This window comes from Gobio gobio (genome assembly GCF_949357685.1).
Source record: "Gobio gobio genome assembly, chromosome: 1".
NCBI classification, from domain to species: Eukaryota; Metazoa; Chordata; class Actinopteri; order Cypriniformes; family Gobionidae; genus Gobio; species Gobio gobio.
In genome coordinates, this window is record NC_137097.1 from 47,612,030 (window position 1) to 47,623,406 (window position 11,377).

An 11,377-nucleotide genomic window follows, 5' to 3' on the forward strand; every position below is an offset into this window, starting at 1 on the left:
TTGATTATAATAAGAAATGTTACATAAGGACCAAATCGTCATATTAGAAGACTGTAGACAGGAGTAATGATGCTGAAAATACAGCTTTGACACCACAGGACTAAATTCCATTTTAAAATATATTTAAATATAACAGTTATTTTAATAATATTTCACAATATCACTTTGAATAAATGCAGCAATGGTGAGCATAAGATACTTTTTTCAAAAACATTAATAAAGCAAACTTTTGAAGGGTAGTGTTTGTGTGTACACAGGGATCTTTTTCGATATTTTTAATTGCAATGAAAACTGTATTTGGCATTATTTATTTAAGAGTATATTTTTGCAAAAATTATTTAGCTGTTTTTCTGTGTGCTTGTGACAAATAGTTTACTTGGTCACTTTGTGTATTATGCACGAGATAAGCCAGTCTTGTTGCAGTTCCTAGTAAAGTTACCAGCCACCAGCAAGTTAAAAAAAAGCTTTTAGCTAGTAAAACAGTTAATAAGTGTTAGTTTTGCACCCTGCGTGTATGCATCATTCTCTCTTATTTTATCTCTGCAGTAAAGAGCTGAAAGATCCGGATCTGCTTTACAACATGCTAAAGAATCTACTCGCACAGATTAAAGTAAGAGTCCTGTTGTTACACTCATGCACACACATTCATCTAAACACTATTGTTATATTCTCACCATCTCATTTGTGTGTTAACAGACGCATCCAGACTCCTGGCCTTTCATGGAGCCAGTGAAAAAATCTGAAGCTCCTGACTATTATGAGGTCATCCGCTTCCCCATTGGTGGGTACTGATGTGATCTGCATATACAGTAATGAGATTTCAACCATTCTGAAGGGCCGCTATTGAATTAGTTAAACTAGCTGGGAAGCTAATATTAATCAGTAAAAATCAATACAATTTTATCAACATCAAATTGCATCCAATTGAAAAACCTCTCTTCCTACTCAGACTTGAAAACCATGACGGAGCGTCTGAAGAACCGGTATTATGTGACTAAAAAGCTGTTTATCGCCGACCTGCAGCGAGTAATCACGAATTGCAGAGAATACAACCCTCCAGACAGCGAGTACTGCAAGTGTGCCAACACACTGGAGAAGTTTTTCTACTTCAAACTGAAAGAGGCCGGGCTCATTGAAAAGTAACAGACATCTAGCCTAGGACAAGGGGCCAGTTAGATAATATAGAGTGTGATCACATATACACACACACACACACACACACACACGTTTAATTTGGATGAACGACATCCAAACCAGACGAAAGTTGTTGCTGCTTTGTTATTTTTATCCACCCTTGTACAGTATACTTATAAAACTCAAGGTTATGTTCATGTTTATGACTCTGCCATGCCAGTGCATTAAGGGAAAATGAAAACTGAAAGCGTGTTCGATGTGGGCGTTAGCTAAGACAGAAATCACCATTAGCAGTTCTGTTCTTCTTTCCCAACCTCCGGCATAAAACGAATGACTCACGCACACTGCAAGCTGTTGCTCTACATACACAAACATTCAGTTGTGTAACCTGCGAAACTCCTCTGACCCGATATGCTGCAGCCAAAGACAGACAATATTTGGCCTCTAGTGATGTCACTGCGGTGCCACCATTCTCTGCCAAAGCTGTTTGAAACAGCCGGTCAGTCATATACAGGACGTGCCTCTTCAGTATAAATCTGACAATATGAGAGAAATCTTTTTTCCTGTTTTTGTTTATTGGAAAAAAGACGACTCATTCCATGACAGATCACTTAAAGTAAAAATAGTCGTGTTTTTTTGTTTGTTTTTTTGCTCCTGGGAAATTATTGCTGTCCACTTTGCTTTGTCAGTGCCGTCGTGAAGTGTTTATCTTTTTTCACAAACTTATATTTGTCTTCTTTGAAAGCTTTCAATGTGTCATGACCCCAGGAGTAAGCGTTCACCGTTTTTGCAACCTGCTTTTTACCCCCATTTGGGACCATGAACAACTATTTCCATTTCAATCGTAACTACAAAACACTTGTCTGCTACTACCTAAAATACTCTGAATGGACAACTGCACAAAACTCTATATCCAAATACGTATGTGATTTCTGTGATAACGCATGTTCTCTGCTAGTTTAACGCTCGCACACATGGGACAGGACAGCTGGTTTATTTTTCAGTCTCTCGTAATGGGCATTTACTTGAATCATGACTTTGACAAACTGCTGCAATGTTGATGTATTATCAGGGTTCTTTATTTTTAGATTTACTGTGGGTCGCTGATGACCCCTTTTATGAAGAGGACAGACGGGTGTGATAGAATGCGGTTGGATATGGTTACATTTGGAGGATGCATGTAAATTGCTACAGTTCTGTGTATTATAATTCTGTTTTGTTTTTTTTGAAAATAAACTTTTTTTTAATCTAAGTTTGCCTTGCTGAGAAGTTATGCAGATTTGAGCTTTTTCAGTTCTGAATCACAATGAATTGCATAACGGAACAAAAAAGTATAAATTAGTCTGATAGCTTTTATATATACTACATTTATAAGGTTGGAGTTTATATAGTGAGTTTTTTTGAAGAAGAAAAAAAGTAAGTTGATCAAAAGAGAGTAAAGACATTTGTTACAAAAAATAATGTGTTCTTTGAAAATGTATCATGGTTTTCACAAAAATATTAAGCACCACAACTGTTTTCAACATTGAAATGTTTTTTTTTTTTTAGCAGCAAATCATCATATTAGACTGATTTCTGAAGGATCATGTGACACTGAAGACCAAAGTAATGATGCTGAAAATTCAGCTTTGACATCACAGGAATAAATTACAGGAATTAATCGTCCTGAGTGTGCAAACTGTAATATTTTGCAATACAATTACTAGATACTACTTTATTAAGCTTAATCATTTTGTTTAATTTATTTTAAAATCTTCTTTTAATTTGAAGGAAAAAAACTCAATAAAACAAATGTTATGTGCATAAAGCTAAATGAAAGGGGTTCAAAGACCGCAATCTAGTTGTCATATTACACACATTGTTATTTCATAATATGTCGTTATTTTACTGTTTTCCATTACACAATATTGTTTCAGTTTCCGTAATGTGTTTGTTTGGATCTGAGCATGACTAACAGGCAAATGACAAAGACAGTTCCTTTAGTTTTCTTTTCCTAACATCACTGATTGCAAAATGGGGCCCCATCAAGGTCTCTCCATTACTTTCTCAGTGCAGCACTGCCTGTGTTTCTCTTCACGTTTACGAATCAAATTCTTTTTCAGATGTCGATATAACTGCTGTGCCAAGAGACTATCAAAGAAAAACAGAGCCAGGATAACGAAATACAAAAACACCCTATTGCTGATTAAAAAGTTTCTTTAATTTCAGCCCACAGTCATTGAATTTAGCCCCTCTTTTGTTGTATGTCATTCATCTCCTCCTCCTGGGCCCTTTCTCTGTTTTTGGTTTCGTTTTCTGTTCAGCAGGCTCATAAAGGGACGTTTTAAAGACCAGAGAAGGTTCGGTCTCTCCAAAGTAGCTCACAGATCTCTCGCTACTCCAGTGATGGCAGCACCGGTGAGTGGATCTACTGACACGTTCAGATATTTCTTTGATCTAAATTGTAGTCTTTAATACAAAACCATTACCAGAGTAGGAACTGTGATGTTTTTAACATGGAATATTCATTATTGGTTAGCCTTATGATTAGACCAAGTTGTTAACAGAGCACAGAACATTACTGGTAAAGCAGTGTAAACTGTATCTTACTGTAATATATTCATTTTCGTACCTCGCTGGTTAATCTGCAATCCAATTTTTACCAGAAAGTAACAGGGAAAGTCTTACTTGGTAAACTAATGTAAGCCTACAGCAGGTGACTAGATGAATTTTTGTGCCCAAATCTGCAGGAACTGTGTCAGTCATTAAATTAAAACATTTAAATATGGGTGAGGTTAAACTTTTAAATGATGATACACTCATGGAAGAAAAGGTTCTATATAGAACCTTGAAAGAGGTTCTGTCAGGAGCTTCATATTTAGAATCTTTTAAGGGTTCCCATCATGGGATCATTTTATGGATTTAGTTTTGATTAATTTTTTATTTTAACGAAAGTTTATGAATTAAACAGCTCGTAAACATACTTTATCACTAGGAAAAAATGGAAATAACCTGTTAAACATGAAAGTATTATGCATTCACATTTCTCCTTGTGTAGAACCTTTTTGGCATAAATAGTTCTTTAAAATTGAGTCAAGGGTTCTGTACAAAGAATGTACATGAACACTAACCATTTTGGATTAAAAGTAAATGGCTTCCACTGTGTTTTGGTGACTGTGTGTGAATGTAGAAGGAGCTCACTCTTAGACCATACCAGGAGGAAGTGGTGCAGACAGCTCTAAAGGGGGAGAACAGCATCATCTGGCTGCCCACTGGCGGAGGAAAAACCCGAGCTGCAGTTTATGTTGTTAAGAAACACCTGGAGACCACAGCCAATGCCAAAGTGGCAGTGCTCGTCAACAAGGTGAAGCCAAATTAGTGCTTAATCACACTGGGTCTGTGCATGATATTGTTTGTATCTTGTTTTATCACTCCTTGTTCTTTAAAGTTGCATGCTGAGTTTATATATTCATTGTTCTCAGGTGCACCTGGTAGACCAGCACTTTGACAATGAATTCAGCCTTTTTCTTGGGAAGCGATACAGGATAAAGCCCATCAGTGGGGACAGCGATGACAAGGACTTATTTGGGTGTCTGGTCAAGGACTCAGACCTGATCATCTGCACGGCTCAGATCTTGGAGAATGCCCTGACCAGCACGGAGGAGGAAAAACACGTGGAGCTCACAGGTAACAGATGATTTTGTAAGACACACCACAACAGTATATTAGGGGCAGTTGTGGCCTAACGGTTAGAGAGTCGGACTTGCAACCCGAAGGTCGCAGATTCGAGTCGCGGTACCGGCAAGAAATGTAGGTTGGGGGAGTGAATGAACAGCGCTCTCTTCCACTCTCATTACCCACAACTGAGGTGCCCTTGAGCAAGGCACCTAACCCCCAATCTGGGGGTGCCCACTGCTCTGGGTGTGTTCACGGTCTGTGTGTTCAATACTTACTGTTGTGTGTGTGCACTTGGATGGGTAAAATGCACAAATTCCAAGTATGGGACACCATACTTGGCTACACACATGTCACGTCACTTTAACACGTGATTTATGCCTAGCTGTACACCACACCACATCAAACCTTACAGGTCTTGACTGTATTTTTTTTGTAGTTTTCATTGTGGAAAAACTATTTTAATTTATAATTCAAATATATTTTTAGTTATGAACCAAGAATATAAGTTTATCAATAAAAACAAACAGTATTAGGTCATAAACTGCCTATTGAATGACATTTAGGCTAATATTTGATCAAAATACAGTAAAAACAGTAATATTGGGAAATATTACAATTTCGAATAACTGTTTCCTGTTTGAATATATTTTATAATGTAATTTATTGACATCATTTAATGAGTATTTACAGACCCCAGATTTTTGAACAGTGGTGTATACTATTCTATATAAATGTTTTGTCTCTTTTTCTTCTTGTTACTTACATAATAACTGTTCTATATATACAATATCTCTAAATAAATTGTCTATTATTTTCTATTCAGACTTCACCCTGCTGGTCATAGATGAATGTCACCACACGCAAAAGGAGAGTGTCTATAACAAGATTATGGGCCGCTATGTGGAGAAGAAAGTAAGAAAAGAAGGGAATCTGCCCCAGGTTTTGGGCCTCACAGCATCACCTGGTACGGGAGGAAATAAGTCACTGGATAAAGCTGTGGAACATGTCTTGCAGGTGTGATACAGCTAAAACCATTAAATCTTGTGACGATATTCAACATGGATATTTGTGTATTTGCTCTGAAATGGCTTAAAAAGTAGATTTTTTTTTCCAGCAATCAATCTAGACAACCGTTGTTGACAATTATATTAAGAAATACATTGCTAGCAAAATCATAGCAAATATTTTGTAAATATTTGACTATATGGCACCACTCAAAAACCAACAGAATTTTGTTAACATGAATACATTTTTATTAACTAACATTAACAAAGGTTCATAAATGCTGTAAGAATGTATTGCTCATTGTTCATGTTATTTAATGCATTAACTAATATTAACAAATGAGACCTTATTGTAAAGTAATTACATAATTCTTACTCTTTCTCTCTCGTTTTCAGATCTGTGCCAATCTGGATTCAGTAATTGTGTCCACCAAGAATTATACACCAGTGCTGGAGAAAGTCGTCCCTAGACCGATAAAGCAATATGACATTGTTGAAAAAAGAGCTCTGGTACTGTCCTCTGTTCGCTTTCAGACTGCACTTCAGTCATAATGTCATTCTACTGCACAACTGCTCGAACATTCAATACCAAAATGTGTGTATGTTTGTTTGTGTGCAACAGGATCCATTTGGCGACCACTTGAAGTTAATGATGTCAATTATTCATGGGTACCTGCCATCAACAGTGAGCCGTGGCCTGCGGGACATGGGCACCCAGGAATATGAAGCTGATGTGGTGGAACTAGAGAAGACAGGTTAGAAGTCATTGTCATTACAACTTTGAATTGTAAATTCCCTGCAAAAAAAAGAGACTTGATTTGATGGTGTGTTTTTTTGGATCAGGTGTAAAGCAAGAGAACCGACTGATCGCTCAGTGTGCGCTGCATCTGCGGCAATACAACGATGCTCTTCTCATTAACGACACCATTCGCATGGTGGACGCGTTCAACGTTCTCGACGAGTTTTACAAATCAAAGAACAACAAATTGCTGGATGGAACCGACTTCTTTCTCCAGGGACTTTTTGAGGGTGTGGATTTTTACTATACTGTTGATTATTATTATGCTCTTAAAGGGACAGTTCATACAAAAACATAATTTACTCACCTTATTCTTCAAACCTGTATGCCTTGTGTTTTCCTTCTGTGAAATCCCAAAAGATTTTTTCATACAATGAAATCATTTAATTGTTACATTTCAAAAAGGACACCACATCGGTTATGGGCCAGTGTTATACTTTTTTGCATCTCCTCAGCCAGTATTGGATCTATATCTGCTGATATTGTACATTTACTTGTGCCTACTCGTTTCCCCTATTTTTGCATTTTGATTACCTTTCTGCCATCTAACACTGACTTAAAGTTAATCTTTAAAAAAAATACCAATAATTGATTAACACTGTTAAATTTTATATTCAGCAAATCGCAAAAACTATTTTTCATATTGTACGCTATAATGTTGTGATGTCCAAATACATTTTTAATGTAACATGTTTAATTTATTTAGATAAAATAGCATCAAATTTGAATATATTTTATGGGTAATCTGCCACAACATTTACTTTTGGTGTAAAAAAAGCACCATAAATGTAAATGTCATATTCCAAGTATTACAAAGTCATACAGTAGCTTTGTGTGGTAAACAGGCCGAAATTAAAGTCCAATTAAAATGTACTGATCATTTTGCTTTCTGATTAAATCTCAATTGCGTTTGTGCATATTCAAATTACTTTATGAGTGAACGGTCCCTTTATTTGCATTATTTATTTGTCTATGCTAACTCCAAAATTAGATGTAATTTGTATTACTAGCAATCAGCTGATCAAATCTCAACGAATCGCTCTATTGATGACAAAGCTGATTTTTCTATTCTTACTCAGAGAACCGCGTGGAGCTAAGACAGCTGGCATTGGATGCCCGCTATGAAAACCCCAAACTGGCCACGTTGCAAGGCACACTGCTGAAAGAGTTTAGAAAAGAAGAAAAGCAATGCACACTGCTGGAAAAAAAAAAAGAGCCTCGCGGTATCCTCTTCTCGAAGACGCGCAGGGGCACACATTGTCTGTATGACTGGGTGAACTCCAACTCTGAGCTGCAGAAGGCCAATATCAGAGCTGGCATTCTCACTGGAACGGGTACTGGTGTAAACCACATGAACCAGGTACAGCAAGAAAAACATCTCAAATAGTTTCCCTAGATGGTCTAAAGCATGTGTTGGTTGTGTTTATTTGTCTGTTTTTTTGTATTTTCTCTTAAGAGTTTACAGAAGACGACCATAACAGATTTTAGAAAAGGATTAATCAACCTCCTCATCTCCACCAGTGTAGCCGAAGAAGGACTTGATATTCCGGAATGCAATTTAGTTGTACGTTATGGGCTGTTGACCAATGAAATCGCTCAGCTGCAGGCCAGTGGGCGGGCTCGAGCTGCTAACAGCGTCTACTCGGTGGTGGCTGAAGAAGGCGGGCGTGAACTACGCAGGGAATACACCAATGAGTATCTAGAAAGTCTGGGCTCAAAAGCTATTGACCAAGTGCAGAGAATGAGTCCCAGAGAGTTCAGAATAAAGGTTTGCTATTTAAATCTGACTTTGGATGTCATATAATAGAAAAACCCTGAATTCCATTGCCTAAAAAACATTTCTCTTTCTGCCTGTCAGATATCTGAGCTCCAACGAACAGCTGTTCTGATTCGGATCCATGACGAGAAGAGAAAGGATGAGAGGAAGCAGCGCTACAGTCCTGGTCAGGTTCAGCTTCAATGCAGAGGATGTTTCATTCATGTCTGCAGTGGAGAAGATATAAGAAAGATAGAGAATTCACACCATGTCAATATCAACTCCGAGTTTAAGTGAGTTAGTCCTCAGTATATCACAGTCAATGTCATAGACCTATTAGTTACATGAAATAATTCTGAAACAGTGATGATTATTTTAATGACATGCTGTACGCAATCCTGCAAATAAAATGCTCACGAAAGCTGCATTATATTGCGAAATATTATTACAATTTAGAGTAAATTTTCAAACATATTTGAATATATTTTAAAATGTAATTTATTCCTGTGATGTCAAAGCTGAATTTTCAGCATCATTACTCCAGTCTTCAGTGTCACATGATCCTTCAGAAATCATTCAAATATGATGATTTGATGCTCTAGAAACATTTCTTATTATCAGTGTTGAGAATAGTTGTGCTGCTTAATAATTTTGTGGAAACCATAATACAAATTTTCAGGATCCTTTGATAAATAGAAAGTTCAAAAGAACATTTATTTGAATGAGACATCTTTTGTAACATTATACAATTATTTTTGTAAAAAAAAAAAAAATTTAATTAAATATGGCAATATTATACTAAATAATGTCTTAAGGAAAATCTAAAATCATAATATCCTCACAAAAATGGTTTGATAACTTATGAGAGAGAAAATGCCATTAGCTTAGGAAAAAAACAACAGTAAAGTCACTGGTTCCTACCATGATTATAAACGAACATATTTGTGTTTGTCTATTTCATAGGAGGCATTATAAAACTGGTGGGCAATTGTTTCTGGAGAGGACCTTTGAAGATTGGGAGCCTGGACGGGTTATCAGTTGCAGTAACTGTGACAAGGTTAAAAAATAGATCACATTTTATTATCAATGTATCCAACTAAACATAGGAAGAAGTCCTTAAGAATACTGACCTACTTTTCTTTATCCTTCCTCTCTCTCTCTCTCTCTCTCTCTCTCTCTCTCAGGACTGGGGAATGGAGATTAAATTCAAGAGGGCGGCAACACTCCCCTGTTTGAAAATAAAGAGCTTTTCCTTGAATACTCCTGGAGGCAAATTCACTCACAAGCAGTGGAAGGATGTTGAGTTCCAGGTGAAAGAGTTTGACTTTAGTGACTACATGAGCAGCTGTTACCCTGACCTGGACTTAGACGACTGACACACCAGCTAAACTCAGTCAGAACCCAGTAGCCGTCACTGTGCCAGATTTACTCTATCTACAGTGAGTATTTCTATACCTGTGGCTTTCCACTTGTTGTAGTCCATTAATTGCTGTTCATCAACATAATTTAAATATGAAATGATCCATCCTGATTATGCAGACTTTACCTCTTGGCTATTCATGGATGTTGGGGGCCGTAGCAGCTTTTGTGGTTGATGGTGACAGTCAAAATACAGTTGGGAACCTCTGTTCAATACAATATTGCTGTTTGTAAACTTTAAACTTTCGTACTTCAAATTGTAGTATTTAGTTAGTATTTTTGTTTTGCTTTTGTCTGAGAAAGGTGTGTGTGTTAAATGCTTTAACAGCATATTTATCTTTAACATTTTTTCACTGTTTCATGCACTCAGGGATCAGGACTGTGCTGCTATCCTATTATTAGTTATTGTTGACATTACTGTGCAATACGTCTATATAATGCACTCCAAGCTCTTAATGGCCCACATTGCTCACTAGTCTGACCGTAGTCTGACCGTAGTCTGACAGTCTGACTCAGACCGTTGCTTTCAGATTGCTCGAACATTTACATTTATTCATTTAACAGATGCTTTTATCTTAAGTGACAAATGAGGATGAATATAAACATGGAGTGTAGAATGTATATGACGTCTTGACCTTTTTAAATTTCTACATAGCATTAACACATGAGATTCTGTTTATTAAATATGTAATAGTCCTATATCCAGTTTTAATATAAATAAAACAATTATGCTCTGTATGTGATGAGCTATGTATGTTTTCGTCCTTATGTTTGGTACACAAGTGGATACTTCCTGTTATGAACCTGTGCGTGAGGAAAGACTACAGCCATAGATTTGCATGAGGAGACAACAAAGTATCAAGTCTGATTTATTTATAAAGCCCTTTCCATTACAGAGTAAACCAAAGGGCTGTACAATAAAATAAAAAAAATAATAATACACAGAATAAAGACAAATATCAGTAAGAACAGAAAGAAAAACAAAAGAAGAAAACTTTCAAAATGTCAACAATTAAAAGCCATAGAGAACCAAAATGTTTTCAATCGCGATTTAAAAATGCCAATTGAGTGTACAGATCTGATGTCAGATGGCCACAGTTTTGGGCCAGCAACAGAAAATGCCCGATCCCCTTTAGATTTCAGGTGAGTTTTAGGAATTGAATGATATTTAAGGTCTACGAGAATTCAAAAACAAAGGTTAAAGATAAGCGTTTCTATATTTCACGATGTGGAGTTTCTCAGATAGATTTTCAAAATAATTTTGTGTCAGCCACTAGATGGCGCCATGCAGTTTTGTTTTCTTTCCATGTAAATTGTTGCGAGTTTCCCTTAGTTAAATATGCACCTGTGATTTGCCTGACCTAAACACTGTTGGTGTTCTATTCTTTGTCAATAGTCAAGAGTCAATAGTTACAGTTCACCTCCCTTATCTGCACATGGGTTCAAATCTGCCTGGATGTCCTGCAGGTCAGTTGCTCAGTTTGTTTTAAATAGGCCTCTATATATATATATATATATATATATATATATATATATATATATATATATATATATATATATATATATATATATATATATATATATATATATATATATATATATATATAT

At 36.4% G+C, this 11,377-nt stretch overlaps 2 protein-coding genes across 2 annotated transcripts in view; both read left to right on the top strand.

Annotated features, from left to right (window-relative positions):
* kat2a (K(lysine) acetyltransferase 2A) overlaps nt 1–2,844 on the top strand; it is a 33,920-nt gene extending 31,076 nt beyond the window's left edge. Inside the window, exons 16-18 of the mRNA XM_079823153.1 lie at nt 547–610; nt 697–781; nt 950–2,844. Of these exons, the coding sequence (XP_079679279.1) occupies nt 547–610; nt 697–781; nt 950–1,143 (343 nt within the window). The 3' untranslated portion in view covers nt 1,144–2,844. The remainder of the gene's footprint in view (nt 1–546; nt 611–696; nt 782–949) is intronic.
* A 598-nt stretch (nt 2,845–3,442) lies between these two features.
* dhx58 (DEXH (Asp-Glu-X-His) box polypeptide 58) lies at nt 3,443–10,522 on the top strand. Its single transcript, XM_079823166.1, has 12 exons — nt 3,443–3,531; nt 4,304–4,477; nt 4,596–4,800; nt 5,615–5,805; nt 6,192–6,305; nt 6,418–6,550; nt 6,639–6,824; nt 7,674–7,954; nt 8,051–8,362; nt 8,453–8,643; nt 9,314–9,407; nt 9,535–10,522. The coding sequence occupies exons 1-12, from the start codon at nt 3,520–3,522 to the stop codon at nt 9,724–9,726; spliced, it is 2,085 nt and encodes a 694-aa protein (XP_079679292.1). The 5' UTR covers nt 3,443–3,519; the 3' UTR covers nt 9,727–10,522.
* Nucleotides 10,523–11,377: the final 855 nt, after the last annotated feature.